Source organism: Thamnophis elegans, chromosome 14 (genome assembly GCF_009769535.1).
Source record: "Thamnophis elegans isolate rThaEle1 chromosome 14, rThaEle1.pri, whole genome shotgun sequence".
Taxonomy (NCBI): domain Eukaryota; kingdom Metazoa; phylum Chordata; class Lepidosauria; order Squamata; family Colubridae; genus Thamnophis; species Thamnophis elegans.
The window spans coordinates 17,630,411-17,650,339 of NC_045554.1; the positions used below are offsets into that span (position 1 = coordinate 17,630,411).

Consider the following 19,929-nt stretch of genomic DNA (forward strand, 5'->3'; position numbering starts at 1 on the left):
GATTTTGAATTAGACCCACGCCATGTTTTGTGGGTGCAAAATGGTGTGTGGGATTTTATCATCTAAAATCTCCTTGCTGCCGCGCACTTCTGGGGAGGGACTTGCCGTCGTCGGCAGCTTAACGGAGCTGCCCCCAGATTCCTGGTTCGTTATCTATTTAATATCTACTAGATATCTCTTTTTTCAGGCAAGAAAAAAGCAGAGAGCGACTCAGTCGGTAAGAGTCTTCTTTGAAGTTTGCAGTCTTTTTTTTTTGGCTGCGAACGGAGGGGGAGAGTCAGCCAAGGCTGAGTCATTTACTCCGACCAGAAAATCTCAGCTGTTTTTTTTTACAGCACAAGGCAAGAACCCCCCCCCCCTTGGACAATTTTTGCAACTATGTTATTGAAATTAATACAGGCAGAGACCGAACTTGAGAACTTTATTTTTTTTTCCTACCAAAAATCCCAGTTTCAATGTGATAAAAAAATCCCTTTGTGTAATTGGTTCTAAGATGGCGATCTTGTAGCTTTCGCATTTGTATATTTTTAGCTTCCTGGCACAGCCGACAGAGAGAAAGATCAAAGGTATTGCCTGATAGCATTCTCCGACTAATTAACATTGTTTCCTTGAAGACCTACCAAGAATTTCTTTTTCTTTTTCTTATCAATTCTTAAAAGCTGTTAAGCCTCCTTGTCAATATAGAGATATTTTAAACATAGATGAATATGAACTGTTACACTACAATGCTAATTTTTTGAGACGTGCTTTGTTACAACGCTCTTTTTTGAAATCTTTTGAAAAACCTCTATGAACAAATAAAGGGGGGACTCAACACTTTCTTCTCTTGCAAGTTACATAACGGGCCAGCAGAGTTCGAGTAATTCTTGACTAATTGTTTGAAATAATGGCACCAAAATCAAAGTCGGGGAGACGTCCTTTTAGCAATACACCTCATGCATTTGGCATGAAGTCGCAGCCTTTACCTTCTACGCCCCCTACTGGAGATTTGCTAACGAAAGAATTTCTTTTTGAGACACTTAGAGAATTCAGAGAGGAGATAAAGCAACTTATTACAGACTTTTGTGACAAGTTTGACACTAGGATTGCTAATACAAAGGAAGACATGATAGGACTTATAACTGTATTGACAGAGTATGTTGCTGGAATGGAAGATAAGCTAGAGCTTCTGGAGGAAGCCAATACCAACTTGACATCCAAAATCGAAGTGATGCAACAAAAAGTTGAAAAAGCTGGAATGGAAGATAAGCTAGAGCTTCTGGAGGAAGCCAATACCAACTTGACATCCAAAATCGAAGTGATGCAACAAAAAGTTGAAAAAGCTGGAATGGAAGATAAGCTAGAGCTTCTGGAGGAAGCCAATACCAACTTGACATCCAAAATTGAAGTGATGCAACAAAAAGTTGAAAATACAGAAAAACAAATCGTTATGATAAATTATAAAAAGATGGAGCTTGCATTAAGAATCAGGGGACTGCGTGAAAGGGAACAGGAGAACCTGAAACAGATTTTCTCAGAGGCCTTCAGTCGTCTGGTGGGAAGACCGGGAATCAACTTTGATTGGCAGATTGAAAAAATTTACCGTCATAATTCTTGGACGGCAAAACAGAGACAGCTCCCTCGAGATGTAATCATATATTTTGCTACAAGAGAGTCTAGAAATAGGATACTACAAAAGTCTTATAATACCAAGCTACAAATTGGCGGACAGGATTTGATTGTCTTCAAAGAAATACCACCCCAAATGTTAAGAGCCAGGAGAGATTACGCTTTTCTAGTGGAAGAACTCAGAAACCGTCAGATACAGTATAGATGGGATGTGCCATTTGGTATTATAATTACACTTGGTGAGCAAAAATATCGTCTCAACTCTGTATGGGAAGCCCGAGATTTCTATCATAAGACGCTGAAGGTGGAACATTCTGAATCATCTGGATCCGGAGAAAGACAACGAGAAGGACAAGATAAACAACAAATTATACAACCACAAGATAGAAAGCATCATCTTTCCTTCCCGGTAGGGCAAGGGATCAGAGAACAAGGACCTAGCGGTACGACTACCAGACGAATGGGGAAATAAGGCAGACTGCAACAACTTTAATAGTTATTGGCCATTGATTACATGGTCAATACTTTGTGACTTCTGTCATGCAAAAGAAAAATGACATAGTTGCATACTGAAGAAAAGATATTGACTTGATGGATAATTATGAACTTTTATATAAATTACTGATGATTTATTTTCTGGGGCGAAGAGGACGGAGATTGTGGTGGGGGTTCTTTTGGATCATGGCCCAGTTTGGATGGAATTGGGAAGGGTAGTGTAGGTAAGAAGATCTTGGAGGTCGAATGGGAGCTATTTTGATATGAAAAGTATATTAATGATTGTAAAAATTGCTATCTGAATATCATGTTCGGAATATGAATAAGGGCATATTTAGGGAATTTCTAGGAGACCCAAGAAAAGCATATATGAGAGGAGTACTAATGAATATAAAAATATATATGTATATATATGTACGTATATATATACATATATATGTGTGTGAAGATATATATATATATATATATATATATATATATATATAGATAGATAGATAGATAGATAGATAGATAGATAGATAGATAGATATAGATATAGATATAGATATAGATAGATAGATAGATAGATAGATAGATAGATAGATAGATAGATAGATAGATAGATAGATAGATACAAATAAAGGCAAAAAAAAGAGTTGGAAGAGGAAATCAAAAGAAAAATTCAAAATGTATCTAAATTGTGTTATAGAGGAAGGAGGCACAAAGGGAACAAAATTAATGGGTTTGGAAATAGACAGAACAAAGCAAACTGTTTAAATTTGTGTAATGGTGAGAAGCTGAGTTTAATGTATACGAACAATGTAAACTGCTCATTATGGGACTAAGAAACTCCAGATAGTTTATGTTTAACATTAGTAATAACTTAAACTGTTTAAAATTTGGGTAACAGTAAGAAGCTGAGCTCAATGTTGAGATATTTTAGACTGTGATTGTTAAAATGCTATACCGTGTACGGGCTCTGGGAAGTCGGGGGAAGGGAAGGGAGGTGGGGTTTTGGGGGGAGGGGGGAAATACAATATGTGTTAAATTCTAAAGTACATGATTCCACTTGTATACTGTGGCTTTTTAATGTTAGTGTTAAAATAGAACAAGCTGAATATATTGGAAGGTAATAGAAGTACACCGAAGGGAGGAGTTGAGTGAAAGAAGAAGGAGAGTGGAGAGGGTGAGAGAGAGGAGGAAGAGAAGGAAGGGAGGGAATGGATTAAGAGAGGGAGTGATAGAGGGGGGGGAAGTAGGTAGTAGAGGGGTATGTAAGAAGGAAGAATGAAAGTTGGAGGGGGTTGAAAGAGGGTGTATGGTGGGCCAAGGAGGTATATTGGCTTTGTATTGTAGAGGGCATTTTCTATATAAGTGAGGGCTGTGTTTATTATTCAATGTTATATGCCCCGGTTATGCACAGTAAACATGTGATTGTATAGAATGGAATGGAAATAAAATTAAAAAAAATAAAATCTCCTTGCTGCTAACCTCTGGCCATCTTTGGATCAAACTCCTGGAATTTTCTCAGCCTGCCTTGTTCAGTTGCTGTTTTGCCACATTCCCTTCTCTTCCCCCCCACCCCAACCCCGCATGCAGCTGCAAATCTGACTTTGAAAGAGCTGAGGACACAACCACGTTACTGATGATTCTTTTATAGTGGTTGTTTTTTCCCCCTTTGAGGGAGTTTCATAACTCTCTCCCCCCACTCTACTCCCCAATTATTCTTGGCAGCAGCAGGAGTTGGTTGCACTAAAAAGCAAAAAGAAAATGCGTAACCCTTTGAAAAACAGTAGCAAATGTTCCCTGGAAACCACCACCCCCCGCCTCTTCCACCCGTAAACAGGGCAAGGCAGCTGTCCCTTTAAATATTAACTGGGCCTCATTGAGATGCAAATATGTTAATACCTAATGGTACCATTGCAGCTGCAGCCATGGGGGCCTCCTTTCCTCAGAATCAATAAAGCGCTAGAAATACAGCTGCAGAAGACCTGGGCAAACGGTGGCTGAATAAGGCAATTTGTGGACATTGGTTTTCACAGGGTGTGTATGGGCCCCGAAGAAAGTGCTGTCTGTGTCTGGGCACAGAGACCTTGTACCTTTATGGAGACACAAGGCTGTCTTTTAGGGTGTAGCTAAATTTTAGGTTGCAAGATGAATTATCTGAGATAACCGGCTAATTTATTTTTATTATTTAAAAAAAGAAATAGGAAGCTAGATGCGTTGCTCCAAATATTTGTTGCTATTGTTGAATAGAATAACAGAGTTGGAAGGCACCTTGAAGGTCTTCTAGTCCAACGCCCTGATTAGGCAGGAAATCCTACACCATGTGCTACAGACAAATGGATATTCAACTTTGCTAAGACCTTTTCTGACAGTGAGAACAATCAACCGATGGAACAGAAGTTGCCTTCGGAAGTTGTGGGAGCTTCATCACTGGAGGCTTTCAAGAAGAGACTGGATGGCCATCTGTCAGAAATGGTGTAGGGTCTCCTGCTTGGCCAGGGGGTTGGACTAGATGACCTACAAGGTCCCTTCCAACTATGTTAATCTATCAATCAGTTTTTCCATCTGATGAGATCCTTGGATCGTTGCACTAGCAGCAGTGGTTCAGTGGCTAAGATGCTGAACTCATCGATCAGAATGGGCGGCAGTTTGCCGGTTCAAATCCCTAGCGCTGCATAACAGAGCGAGCTCCGGTCACTTGTCCCAGCTTCTGCCAGCCTAGCAGTTTGAAAGCATGTAAAAATGCAAGTAGAAAAATAGGAACCACCTTTGGTGGGAAGGTAACAGTGTTCCGTGCTTTTAGTCATGACGGCCACATAACCACGGAGACATCTTCGGACAGTGCTGGCTCTTCGGCTTTGAAACAGAGATGAGCAGCGCCCCCTAGAGTCGGGAATGACTAGCACATATGTGCGAGAGGAACCTTTACCTTTACCTTAAATTTACAGGGAGGAAAGGGAAAGTGAGCAAAAGTATGAAAATACCCTTGCTTCATTTGGGCCAAGTTGCAGCAGAGGAAACATTCACGTTTAGCCTTCCCACCTAAAATAATTTCAGGGCATCTCTGTTGACAGAGTAACTTCTCCAGATCGTTGTGCCCACTCACCCATCAACACTCACCCTCCCCACACACACCCCACAGGTAGGACCCTGGCACAATTGGAAATATTTGATCCAACGGCCTGGATGGATGAGCATTTCCTTTGATTACTCCAGTTGGAAAAAGCCCACACTGGAGTGACATGATCTGGAAATGGGAAATGGCTCTATGCAACGAACACCGAATTAGCAAAATGAGAAATCAAACAAAAGGCCCTTTAAGTGGACCCTGACATAGGGGAGGGGGGGGAGGAAGAGGAGGAGACCACCCTTCATTTTTAATATAAAAATAATCCCTCAAAAACAGGGCAATAAGGGAGAACGTCTTTGTGGATTGAATTCTCTTGAAGTTGGAAGTTGCACGGGTTAGAAGTCACTGGCCAATTAATTGCCATCCATTCTTCTTTGTTCCTGTAGACAGAATTTCCTGCCTGCAATTTCAATGAAGCAACGAAGACAAATAGCTTTGGTTAAACATCTTATAGAGCTGACCTTCTCGCTTGTTTCAGTTTAATAAAGTTGAATGTGTATTAATCAGAAGGAAATTTTATTAGAAAAGAATGATAACTTGGTTTTTTCCCCCCATGTGAAACAGATTTTCTGGATATGAAGATTTTAGGTGGGATTGATCTTTGGGTTCCATTAGTCTCCTTGTAAGGAGAATCACCTACCCCATTGCATCTAAAATGCATTATGGGCAGAATGCACATAGTTCTTGGGACAAATTCCTTCTAATTTTGATCACTGGTGGATAGTAAGTTAAAAGTAGAAGAGGTTTTTTTTTAAGCATATTCTGTCAGTTTGAACTCTAGACATTAAGGGTATATTCTAATGTTGCTTGTTCTTGAATGAAGAATTAAAAAAAAAAGTTGGTTTGTCTTAAGTTTCCCAAGAATTGGTCTTGTACTGTGCTCAGATATAAGCAGATGCCAAATAAAAACACTAACAAATCCCCAGTGGTCTGTGGGCAAAACGTATTCACAAACCAAGCATTAATTGGTCAACCAGCAGCCCTCAACTGGATTTAAGTTGCCTTTTGCAAGGGATGATTCAGGATTTTGGTGGGAGCTGCCTGGCTTCCCCACAGGCTGTTTTGGAGAAAGAGGGGAAAAGGCATCAGAGGGAAAAAATAAGAGACGGAAAGGAGGGGGAAGAGAAGAAATACGTATCTCCTCACCCTCCTACTGTAGTTACGGTCCTACTGATATAATAACCGAATCAACACTAGGTGGCGCCTAAGGACCTAAAAATGAAATTAAAGTCTACCTTAAACAGGAATTAACTTCTCTTGTCCCCGTGTGCAAAGTCGCTTGGCCAAAATCCCTGAGCTGAGCAACATCTCACTAGACCTTTAGGCAACCCCGTGAAATCTCAGGAGGTTTTAGCCTCCCCCCCCCCCAACTTCATTTCAATTTTGCATCTGTGTACAAAGGTTTGCTGGCGCTTGAAGGATCATTGACCTATTGAAGCGGACTTCAAGCAGAAACCAGTGGAACCAACAGCCTTTGAGATCCCTGAATGCAGGCTTCTGAAACCTAATTTTTATAAGGGGGGGGGGAGGATCTCATTCTTCCAAAATTTGATGGGAGGGGAATAAATTGTTGGGTCTTGGACAGTACTTACTTTCATTTACTGTATTTTTTGTACTATAAGATGCACCAATATTTTGAAGAGGTAAATTAAAAAAAGTTTTTGCACTATGCAGGCTTCCCAAACCCTCTGCACGCCTCATTTTTTGTGAAAAACAGGGCATGCAGAGAGTTCGAGAGGCCTGCAAAGTGCTCCTGGGGGCTGGGGCAAAAATGAGCAAAAAACAGGGCATGCGTAGGCTTTGGGAGGCTTGTAGAGTGCTCTTGGGGTCAGGGGAGGGGGGAAAAATGAGCAAAAAATGTCTCATTTTTTTTTGTTTTTGCCCTCCCCAGCCCCCAGGAGCACTCTACGAGCCTCCCAAAGCCTCTGCGTGCCCTTTTCTTTTGTGAAAAATGGGGCATTCTTTTGCTTGTTTTTAGCCCCCCCCTAGTCTCCAGGAGCACTCTAAGAGCCTCCCAAAGCTCTGCATGCCCCCCTTTTTTTGTGCAAAAAATGAGGTGTGCAGAGGGTTTGGGAGGCTTGCAGAGTGCAATTTTTTTTAAAAAAATTACCTCTTCAAAATCATGGTGCGTCTTATACTCCGTTGCATCTTATAGTCCGAAAAGTATGGTACTCATGGACCCAGCTTTTCCATGTTTTCCATTCCTTTCCAAGTGATGCTTTGAGTACCCATTTCGGCCACAACTCCCCTAATTGTAAAAAAAAAAAACCACCAATGTTTTTATCCCTGGCCTGGGGTGTGTGTGTGTCTTCAGCGAGTGCTAGGGGTTGTCCTGCTGTGAAGTATCGACAACAGAGAATTCACACAACCCAAAGGAGGGCCAAAGACAAAATGTGTGCGTGCATGCGTGTGTGGGCGCGTGTATGTGTAATTCGTTTGGTCAACTCTGCTTTGGGTCTGGCCAGTTTCGAGCCTTGAAAAACTTCTTCAGTCCTTCAAGGTTGACGGGCGGGAAGTAGGGTCCAAGCCTTTTACGGATCCACCATTTCTGCTGCTGGGCGTGCTGTCCACCTGGCCGGCTGAACTTGTACCTGAAATGCTCTCCCCGAACCCACCTGCAAGAAGCAGAAACATTGCAATGGGAACCAAGGTCTGCTCCTCCTTCAGCAAAACACAGCAAATTGTATTTTCTCTCTGCTTTTACAAGATCAGTCCTTGGAGGAACAATTCAACCTGATCTGCCCTGTTGATCTGTTGAGGTCCGCTGGTGGCCTGCACAGCTGGCAGCAGAGTTGGACAGTGAGGAGGATGGGGAGGAACATGGGCCAGTCCTGGAATCTGGGGAAGGCTCGGACGAGGGCTCTGCGTTAAAGGCAGAGAGGGGGCCAGGTCCATCTGGGAATTATGTGCTGCCTCTGGAGCCTCCAGAGTCGGACAGCAGAGAGGCAGAGGAACAGGCTCCCCTATTCCCAGTGTGCGCATGTGCAGAGCTGCCAGAAGGCAAGAACAGTTAAGACAAAAGGGACGACTTGGGAGTAAGGCTTGGAGGTGATTGGCCGCTCCCATAGGACATAAAGGAGAAGCAAAGAGCCTTTGCAGGAAGCAACTTGATTCATGCTGGTCAGTTTACCTTCTGAAAATACGTTTGGACTCTTTGCTCCGTGTGGCCTTGCCAAGCTAGATGCCAATTAGGTCTTTGGAAGCGTTTCAAGGAAGATAAAGGTGGGTGCTTATCAGCCTTATCCCAAAAGACTTTGACAGCCTACTGTTGGACTCTTTACAAACTATTTGGGACTCATTATGGGCTGTGAATGAATATAATTCACAGCCTTTGAAATCAAAAGAGGGTTTCAGGACTTAATTGTGTGCAGTTTACTGTATCAGGAAGCCTAGGTCAGAACAAGATCATCTTCTTTTCCCTTGCGAGGTGGAATCTGGGCAACTGAATGGAGCTAGCAAAGTGTTTACTGGCCGGATGCCCTTCCTGTCGCCAATGCAGAGTTTTGTTCATCAGATATAATCTCATTGTGAGAGAGAATTATCTGCCTCTACCTAGGATCGAACTCACAGCCTCCTAATGGGGAGGCGAGAGCTCCATCTCTAGGCCACCGCACCACTCCACCTGTCCCACAGATGGTGGGGGCGAACTTGAGATAATGCAGGTAGTTCTCCACTTACGACAATTCATTTAGTGACCGCTCAAAGTTACAACACCACTAAAAACAGTGAGTTATGACTGTTTTTCACACTTATGACTGTTGCAACATCCCCATGAAAATTGTGATCAAATTCAGATGCTCGGCAACTGATCCATTTATGACAATCGCAGTGTCCCCGGGTCACTTCTCCCCCTTTGGTGACCTCTGACAAGCAAAATCCACGGGGAAGCAGATTCTCTTCATAATCGTCTTACTAACTTAACAACTGTGGCGAGAAAGGTCATACAATGGGGCAAAATTCACTTAACAACAGAAATTTGGGACTCAATTATGGTTGTAAGTTAAGAACTACCTGTATTGTGCCTTTAAAAAAAAAATTCTGTGGACATCTCTGGAGAAAAAGTCAAAATGGAGGAAGGGTGGGAGGAATTGGGACAACTTCTGCCTCCGTGGAGGAAGGCTGAAAGCAAAGAGTGGAGTAGAGTAGAAACTGGAAGGGACCTTGGAGGTCTTCTAGTCCAGCCCCCTGCTCAAGCAGGAAACCCTATACCATTTCAGATACGTGACTGTCCAGTCTCTTCTTAAAAACCTCCAGTGATGGAGAATCCATGATTTCTGGAGGCAAACTGTTCCACTGGTTAATTGTCCTCACTGTTAGGAAGTTTCTCCTTAATTCCAGGTTGCTTCTCTCTTTGGTTAGTTTCCAATCATTGTTTCTTGTCCTGCCTTCTGGCACTTTGGAAAATAGGCCGACCCCCTCTTCTTCATGGCAGCCCCTCAAATACTGGAATACTGCTATCATGTCACCCCTAATTCTTTTTTCTTTAGACTTAACCAGACCCAAATCCTACAGCCGTTCTTCATACGTTTTAGTCTCCAGGCCTTTGATCATCTTACTTGCTTTTCTCTGAACTTTTTCCAAGGTCTCAACATCTTTTTTTTGGTAGTGTGATGACCAAAAGAGGTTGCAGTATTCCAGGTATGGTCTTACTAGGGTTTTTGTAAAGCAGTACTAACATTTCACATGATTTTGATTCTATGACTGTGTTTATACAACCCAGGGCTGTATTAGCTTCTTTGGCTGCTGCCATACACTGCTAGCTCAAATTCAAGAGATCATCCACTAAGACTCCAAGGTCCCTCTCAGAGTTACTGTTTTTGAGCCAGGTCTCACCTAATTTGAAAGAAAAGAACAACAAGAAGAAAAATAAAATAAAGCAAAGCAAAGCATAAAATAAAGTAAAGTAAAGGTAAAAGTTAAAGGAAAAGGAAAAAAAGGAAAGGAAAAAGAAAGGAAAAGTATTGTTCCTTTTGCAGCCTCCTGATTCCTTTCTGTCATGGAGGAGCAGGTTCACCTTCTCTCTGCCAAAACCGTCTTTCTGCCCAGCCTGGACCTTCCCGCGCTTCCTCCTCCAAGCCAGGACAGCTGCACTGCCGAGAGCCCCCCCCCCCCATCAGCCCCCAGTGACATCTTCCAACTGGGAAGGCTTGCAAAGAGGCAGCACCTCTAAGCTGTTGTGGCTAGAGGCTAAACCTTCCAGACAGGTGAAAACAGTTGTGGAAGAGGCAGCTGCCTCTCTCTGGAACAGATGGGGTGTTTTTGGAGGGAAAAGCCAAGCGTGCATGCATGCACGCACGCACGCACACACACACACATACACACGGATTGGGAGACAAGCAGGGTGGGCACAATGTTTGCCTATGCAGAGGTTGGGGCTTTTTCTGATCAACGAAATAACAGTGGGAGAGGGAGTGTGTGAGCCTAGGAAGCCTCTAACATTGTCAAGGAGGATCAAGTTGCACAGGGCAATTTGTAGTTGGCCACACACACACAAACACACAACACGCAAAACCCTAAACGAGGCAGCGTCTCTTTTTCCGTGTGTTAGAATTGGTTCTTTGACCCTTGCAGCTGCCTGGACAAGTTTCTGCGATGTCCTTGGCAAGATTACAGAAGGGCTTCCTTGCCGTCTCCTTCCGAGGGCCGAGAGAAAGCGGCTGGTCCCAAGGTCACCTAACCGGGTATGTGCCTCAGGTGGGACTAGAACTCCCAGTCTCCTGTTTCCACCCCGAGGCCTGAACCACTAGGCCAAACTGGCACTCTAAACGAGAGTTGGCAAAGCCTGGGGGCTGCCATAGAACAATAGCACTTAGACTTATATACTGCTTATATACCGTGTAGTACTCGTGTTTTGGTCTGTGACTGTAAATAAAGTGTGTGTGTATGTATGTATGTATGTATGTGCATATGCATACATATACACATACATACATACATACATACATACATACATACATACATACATACTATATATATATAGCTTCATAGTGCTTTTACAGTCCACTCTAAGCGGTTTATAGGGACACGGTGGCTCAGTGGCTAAGACGCTCAGCTTGTCGATCAGAAAGGTTGGCAGTTTGGCTGTTCAAATCCCTAGCGCCACATAACGGAGTGAGCTCCCATTACTTGTCCCAGCTTCTGCCAACCTAGCAGTTCGAAAGTCTGTAAAAAATGCAAGTAGAAAAATAGGAACCACTTTGGTGGGAAGGAAACAGCGTTCTGTGTGTCTTTGGCATTTAGTCATGCCGGCCACATGACCACGCAGACATCTTCGGACAGCGCTGGCTCTTCGGCTTTGAACCAGAGATGAACGCCCCCCCCCCCCCCCTAGAGTTGGGAATGACTAGCACTCATGTGTGGGGAACCTTTACCTAAGCAGTTTACAGAGTCAGCCTCTTTCCCCAACAATCTGGGTCCTCATTTTACCCACCTCAGAAGGATGGAAGGCAACCTTCCATCCTGATTTAACTTAGTGGCCTTCACACAACATGCTAAGAAAATGGTGGCTTCCAATAACCCTGAGCTATTAAAGTGCATTTCTCTGGTGTAGCATATTGTGTGAACTGACTTTTAGGCCATTCCAGATCACTGGCTGTTGAAGCAAAGACGATCTAAACATTTCAAAACAATCCTATTCCCAAATATCACGTTAAGGCCCAATCTACTTTAAGACCTGATTTGCTGATTGAGCCAAATGATTTTTTAAAAAAATATCCGATTCCCCTAAAATTATCCATGGATTATTCACTGACACTTTTTTTTTTTGCAAGGCCGAGTAAAAACAAGCACCCCCAACTCAGCAAAATGCAACATCTCTCCAACCTGCCCGTGTGGTTGTGATCACCAGTTGTCCGGAAGAAGTGACAATGACGCAAATGACGTAGTAGGCCTCCCTTGCATGACAACACCAAGATATGTATGATGTCACTTGCCCTTTTTTTGTAGATGCTTCAACCCTACTTAATTCATGAACAAGAAGAGCCGTGTTCTCTTCTGTTGATCTGGAACAGCAGAAGGTTATAATGGGCCAATTTCCATGCAGAGGCCTTGAAGAGTTCCATTGCACAAACAGGGCAGGAAGACCTTTGAAGCAGGGATCCCTCTTATTCAAAACCCATCTTCCCAGACTAGATTAGATTGGATTAACAGAGTTGGAAGGGACCTTGTAGGTCATCTAGTCCAACCCCATGCCCCCACCCAAGCAGGAGACCCTACACCATTTCTGACAAATGGCAGTCCAATCTCTTCCTGAAAGCCTCCAGTGATGAAGCTCCCACAACTTCCGAAGGCAACTTCTATTCCATGGGTTGATTGGTCTCACTGTCAGAAAAATTCTCCTTAGTTCTTGGTTGCTTCTCTCCTGCATTAATTTCCATCTATTGCTTATTGTCCTGCTCTTTGGTGCTTTGGACAATAATTTGACTCTCTCTTCTTTGTGGCCGTGGCATGACATAAGCGCGAATGTCAAAAGCGCGCCGACAAAACTGCGGCGCTAAAACCGCAATGTCAAAAGCGCGCCGACAACAGCGCGCCGACAGAAGTGCGATTTAAGTTAAGGTAAGGTTTAGGGTTAGGGTTAGGGTTAGGTTTAGGGTTATGTTACAGCGCGCTTCTGTCGGTGCGCTGTTGTCGGCGCGCTTCAGCGCTCATTCGTTGCCGCGGTTTTGACGGCGCGGTTTTGTCACCGCGGTTTAGTCAGACGCACTTTTGTCGTTCGCGCATTTGTGGTGGAACCCTTTGTGGCAACCCCTCAAATATTGGAAGACTGCTATCATGTCACTCCTAGTCTTCTTTTCTCTAGACTAGACATACCAAATCCTGCAATAAGAAAGAATAGAATAGAATAGTAGAATGGAGAATTCTGCCTTTCTGGTTCTTCCCTTCCCTTAGAAGATAGAACAAAGAATAACAGTTGGAAGAAAGAACAGAATATGGAAGGACTTTGGAGGTCTTCTAGTCCACCCCTCTGCTCAAGCAAGAGAACCTATACTATTTCATATAAGTGACTGTCTAGTCTCTTCTTAAAAACATTCAATGATGGAGCGCACACAATTTCTGAATTGTCCTTTCACACTTGAACAAAACCTTATACCCACCATGTGGCTAAATAATAAGTGAATTAATAATTTTTGCAGCCCAAATGAGGAGTCTTGTCAGATTTATGTGGACTAAATGCTTTATGAACCTTGAGCCAGACCGAATATCTTGTGCCTGGATGTTTTGCAAATGTCCCTCTGCCCAAGTCAAGTTTCACACTCAATTAGATTACTCCCACCCATGACCTCATGTTTTATCCTTTTTCTTTTTCCAAAAGCAAGCCAGTCATCTGCTTTTCATTTTCTCTTTTACTGCACTTGCACGGCAGCAATAACCCACACCGCAATCGAATTTCATTTTCAAGTGTCCAGAGAATCCCAGTCAACTTGGCTCTCCAACTCTTTAATTCTTCTCGAGATTAACCGTCAGAGAAGCCACACGGGGGAGCTGAGCTTTACGAAACACCAAGCCCAGAGGGAAAAGTATTGGGGAACAAATTCAGCCCCACAAATGTGTTCCCTCCTTTGCAAGTCTTCCTTTGGTGTGTGCACATGTGTGCATGTATGTCTGTGAGGGCAAGAGGAAAAGCATTCCAGGGGCAGGAACTGGGCCTGGCTAGTCTAGTGAAGAGAAGGACCACGGGAGGCAGGATAGCAGCCTTCCAATATTTGAGGGGCTGCCACAGAGAGGAGGGGGTCAAGATATTTTCCAAAGCACCTGAAGGCCAGACAAGGAATAACAGATGGAAACTGACCAAGGAGAGATTCAACCTGGAAATAAGGAGGAATTTTCTGACAGTGAGAACAATCAACCCATGGAACAGAAGTTGCCTTCGGAAGTTGTGGGAGCTTCATCCCTGTAAGCTTTCAAGAAGAGACTGGACTGCCACCTGTCAGAAATGGTGTAGGGTCTCCTACTTGAGTGTGTGTGTGTGTGTGTGTGTGTGTGTGTTTGTTTGTGTGTGTGTGTGTTGGACTAGATGACCTACAAGGTCTCTTCCAACTCTGTTATTCTGTTAACCCCAATTCAGCCATGTCACATGGACAAACTTTACAAAGCCTTAGAAAGACCACCCTTGGAATACTGCATCTAGTTCTGCTCACCACAATACAAAAAAGATTGTTGAGACTCTGGAAAAAATGTGCAGAGAAGAGCAACAAGGATGATTATGAGCCTGGAGGCTAAAACGTATGAAGAACAGTTGCAGGAATTGGCTATGTCTAGTTTAATGAAAAGGACTAACAATGACATGAGAGCAGTGTCCCAATATTTGAGGGGCTCCTACAATGACAAGGGGGTCAAAACTATTTTCCAAAGCACTGAAAGGCCAGAGGAGGAATCATGGATGGAACCCGAACAAGGAGAGATTCAACCTGGAAATAAGGAGAACATTCCTAACAGTGAGAGCAATCAACCAATGGAACAGAAGTTGCCTTCAGAAGTTGTGGGAGCTTTCTCATTGGAGGCTTTCAAGAAGAGATTGGGCTGCCATCGGTCAGAAATGGTGTAGGGTCTCCTGCCAAGTAGGGGGTTGGACTAGAAGACTTCCGAGGTCCCTTCCAACTCTGTTATTCCATGTTTTATGATCCGGGCAAGGGTTTGCCTAGAAGATATCTGTGTAACAGCATTGTCACAAAAGAGATTTCACTGTGTGGCTGATCAGAAGATGCCCCTCGTTGGTCACCAGAGAAGCTGTCTAGAATGAATGAAATACTTTGAATCTTTGTTGGAAAAGAGAACAGCATGACGGGGCATTTTGTTTGTTGAACATGTAAAAAAAGAGCACCCAAAATTCAGGAGACAAACACATGCATGAATTCTGAAGATTTTAAAAGTTAAAGTACAACTGAAACCAGACACCTTTCTTCTGGGATTAGTGGACTAGAAAAAAGTCAAGAAACTTTTTTTTTTTTTAGTATGACAACTGCTGTGACACTAATCTGCTCAAAAATGGAAAGGTTTGAGAAGGCCCACAACGGAGGAATCATTGGTGAAGATGATGGAATTTGCGGAAACGGCTGAATTGACTTGTTTGATCGGGGGAAAAAAGATATTTATTGCTGCCTGGAAATCCCTTATAGGCTTTTTGTACAAAATGGAAAAAAAATGAACTTATCCTTTTGTGGTTTCATGATTAGAAAAAGAAAAATAATAGAAAAGAGCAAGCTTTTTTGTAATCACAGATAAGAGATGCTTTTGTAAATCTATTTATATTTGCTTCAAAGGAAGCTGGAAGCTTCTCTTTCCATTTTTTTTATCTTTTCTTTCTGTGCTTTTGCTTTTTCCCTGGTTTTTTCCCCTTCCTTTGCTTCTTTTACTCTTTATTAATAAACGTTTAGTAAACATTTAAAAGATGCCCTTTAAACTGAACTTACTTGGGTGGTGCCTTGTCCTCAAATGGGTTGAAGGCCAGAAGAGACAAAGTTTCCTTCTCGTTTGCCAAGATTTTCCCTGCTAAGTGAATGACCCATTCGTTCTGTTCATAGGTCTTACAGAGAAAGAGAGAGGGGAGAAAACACACATTTTGAGAAGGAATGCAAATGAAATGGATTTTAAGCCAAGCATGTCAACAGGAAGCCTCTAAATAATAAAAGATAAAAGCAATGCATTAATATATACAGAAAACAACCCCCATCCTTCATGCGTTTATTAGAATTGGTAGCTATAAACCAGTGGTGAAATTAAAAATGCTTCCCTACTAGTTCTGTGGCTTGGTGGGGGAAATCATATGACTGGGTGGGCATAGCCAACTTTTTAAAAAAACCCTTTAAGGCATTTCTTAACTGCCACTTCTCCCGGTCATATTAATAAACCCCACACCAAACTTCATCATTTGTAATTGCATTATCATGAATTGCCAGTTCACATTGTCAAAGGCCTTTTGCGCATCCAGGAATAGTAACACCATTTGCTTCTCTGGGTTGGCTTCATAGTACTCTAGTGTATTTAGTACAATTCGCATGTTGTCTCTAATCTTGGGAAGAAATCCGTTTTGGTCATATGTATACATTCATTTAGAAGTAACAGTTTCTTTAACTATTAAAAAAAAAGACCTTTTTTTTAGATTTAGTTTTTGCAAAGTTCTTCCACTGAATATTGAAATGAAGCAAACTTCCTTTCATTCTTCTTCTTTATTCTTATTAATCTAATGGTCATCTTTCCAATACCGGGGGGGGGGGTAATTGAAATGAATTTGTGACACAATCAAATCAATAAACAAATGGGAAAAAGAAACAAGAATTAAAACATAACTTAAAATGCTTAATGGCTTCTAGGCTCCATTCAGTAGCATAGTCCGGGGTCTGTGGGATATAGACAGTGAGTGATTGGGCCCCTACAGCTCTTCGCCGGAAGAACAGCCACGAAGTATGGGAGAAGTCATTTCCCTCCCTCTGTCTGTCTCACAACAGATTGTTTTTTGGAACTCTTCACTGCTTGATCCGCAACAGTCCCTTCTGCTGGCAGTTCCTAGAAAAACTTCCTCTTTTGGGACAAGGGCCCAGATTTCCACTGGAAGCAGAAAAAGGAGGCCTGAAACCTGCCACGGTTGACTGAGGACTTTTTGAATATTGGCACATCGGACGTTTTATACATTTGTGGATCCATCTGGATCATCCACTTACAAAGAGCACGAAGAGGGGGAAATGCCCTTGCTTCATTGCTACTCCAGAAGTGCTTTTAATTGTCTTTTGGGTAACACGCCATTTACTTTGCAAGAAAACATTTCCTAATTTATTATTAGCCGAATATAATAACCCTCTGCATTTTTATTCTTTCCAACTCTGCGGAATGTTGGAAAGAAACGATGGGAAGGGGCTTAGGAGTCTATGGGCAAACGCTCTCAAAATTGACCAGGACGGGATCCCATGGGGGCGGGGAGGATGACGGAGGAGAAGTCAGCAGAAGAAAAGCTTGGTTTGAAAATAGAGCAGATCCTGAGTTCGAGGGCTACAGAGAAAAACCCTGAGCTGAGCACCTCCATGGGAAGGGCGGTTGGACAGTACCCAGAGCTATTTTGGAGGAATGCAGAAACAAAAGAGTTGGAAGGAACCTTGGAGGTCTTCTACTCCAACCCATTGCTCAAGCAGGAGACCCTCTACCATTCCAGATAAATGGATGTCCAGTCTCTTCTTGAAAACCTTCAACGATGGTGCACCCGCAACTTCTGGAAGTAAGCTGTTCCACTAGTTGATTGGTCTCACTGTTAGAAAGATTCTCCTTAATTCCAAGTTGTTTCTCTCCTTGATTAGTTTCTCTCCATTGCTTTTTGTCCTGTCTTTGGAAAATTAGTTGACCCCCCTCTTATTTGTGGCAGCCCCTCAAAAGAGCTGGGGAATTTTTGGCGGGTGAGAGTGTGAGGGGGGGACGACTGTCATGTGTGTTGGGCCTGATCTCTGGGTGTTACATGAATTTCGTTGTATTGATATACTGTGTACATACGTACAATGACAATAAAGTAAAAAAATAATTTAATTTAAATTTCAAACACTGGAATACTGAAATTGTGTAATGAAGCTACTCCTACTGTTAGTGCTGGGCCAGTATATTGAGATGGTCACTACTGTAGATCAGAAATATTAATGAGAAATGACGGTGAAGATGCTACCAGGGGCAAAACCAAAATCTTCACATGCAATTTCTTTTAGAGAACCAAGCTTCCTTTGGCCACTTGGAGTACTGTTTGATTTACTATGCATGTAATTTTGAACACAGAACATAGAATAAGAGGGTTGGAAGGGACCTTTGAGGTCTTCTAGTCCAACCCTCTGCTCAAGTAGGAGACCCTCTATCATTTCAGACAAATGGCTGTCCAGTCTCTGCTTGAAAACCTTCAATGATGGTGGGCCCACAACTTCTGGAGACCAGCTGTTTTATTGGTTAATTGATGTCGCTGTATGGAAATTTCTCCATAGATCTAGGTGGCTTCTCTCCTTGGTTAGTTCCAGCAATTAACTGCTCTCACTGAGGGGTCAGAGGTTGGAAATAATTTGAGCAATTGGTCTCTGAAGGTCTTCCTTACCTTATTTCCTTCTATAAATCATTCTTTATTTCCCTCCAAAGTCCTTGTGGGGACAGCATTGGAAAAAGGCTCCTCCAATTTCCTTTTCTCTTTCCTTCCTTGCTGGGCTCGATCTCAGCTCAGGCCTCTAACATGGGAAAGAAACGAGAATCCCACCCTGATATCAACAACAATTAACCAATAGACAATTGACCAATGGAAGGGATTGGCTTCAGAAATTGTGGGTGCTTCATCACTGGAGGCTTTTAAGGAGAGACTGGACAGCCACTTCTCTGCAATGTATAGGGTCTCCTGCTCGAACAGGGGGTTGGACTAGATGACTCTTCCGTTATTCTATGTTCTGTGGCATATCTGAGATGAGGTGCTGTTCTTTGACGTTCCCTTGTCAGAAGCTGAAGGGTCTTGGGAGTGGGGAATTCTCTCTGGTTGAGAACCATTCTGATGTCCTTTCAGAGTCCAGGGCCATCAGACAAGGAATAATGGATGGAAACTGACCAAGGAGAGATTCAACCTGAAAATAAGGAGAAATTTTCTGACACTGAGAACATTCAACCCATGGAACAGAAGTTGCCTTCGGAAGTTGTGGGAGCTTCAACACTGGAGGCTTTCAAGAAGAGACTGGACTGTCATCTGTCACAAGTGATCTAGACTCTAGGGTCTCTTGCTTCACTGGGGGGGGGTGGACTAGATGACCTACAAGGTCCTTCCAAATCTTATTCTATATTCAATGGAATAGCTTGCCTTCAGAAGTTGTGGGAGCTTCATCACTGGAGGCTTTCATGAAGAGATTGGACTGCCATCTGTCAGAAATGGTGAAAGGTCTCCTGCTTGGGCAGGGAGTTGGACTAGATGACCTACAAGGTCCCTTCCAACTCTTAATTTTAAACTATCAGTGTCCTTACACTGTTGCAATTCCAGTAGTTATAAGGATTTTTATTCCTAATATGTGGCATTTCAACAAGGTATAGCACTGATTTCAGAGTGTTTGTCTCAGAGAACACGAGGAAAGTTGAATTACTCACTGTGATGAATGTTTGAAGTAGCATGAACTGGCTATAAAAGGGCTTTCAAAAGTCTTCACCAAATTTGTAGGCAGAGAAATTGGATAGAAAAATTTATCTGAGTGAAGCAGATATTCTCCAACCATTTCTCAAGGACAGATCTCAACCTTAGCAGTGGCTCTTTGACTGAAAAAGCCCCTTAGAAATTTCCCCTAGAAGAGATTTTCTCTACTTTTTCTTCTTCTTCTTGTGCCATGTCCATCATTGGACATCAGCAATCATGTTGGCAATTCTATTTTTATCTACAGCCCCACGAAAAAGGACTGCTAAGTTTTGTCCAAACCAGTCCCTTAGATTTTGAAGCCATGATGTTGTTCTTTTGCCTGGATCTCGTTGGCCTTCAATCTTTCCTTGGAGGATTAAGTGAAGTATGCTGTATTATTCTGTCGCATCACATGTCCAAAATATTCTAGCTTCCATTTTTTAATGGTTTTGATGATTTCCCTTGGCTTTCCCAGGCGGCTTATCACCTCCTCATTTCTGATTTTGTCAGCCCAACTTATACATAACAGCTGCCTGTAAATCCACATTTCAAATGCTTCTAGTCCAGGGATGGTTAACCTTTTTGACACCGAGTGACGCAACTGGAGCAT

General features: G+C 42.8%; 1 protein-coding gene across 2 annotated transcripts in view; it reads right to left on the reverse strand.

The window, feature by feature from the left end:
* Positions 1–7,309: 7,309 nt before the first annotated feature.
* The window catches only part of LMF1 (lipase maturation factor 1), a 206,513-nt gene continuing 193,893 nt past the window's right edge, over positions 7,310–19,929 (reverse strand). For both annotated transcript variants that reach the window (XM_032231201.1, XM_032231200.1), the window contains 2 exons: positions 15,631–15,743; positions 7,310–7,833 (listed from right to left, as the gene is read on the reverse strand). In XM_032231201.1, the coding sequence (XP_032087092.1) occupies positions 7,659–7,833; positions 15,631–15,743 (288 nt within the window). In that variant the 3' untranslated portion in view covers positions 7,310–7,658. The remainder of the gene's footprint in view (positions 7,834–15,630; positions 15,744–19,929) is intronic.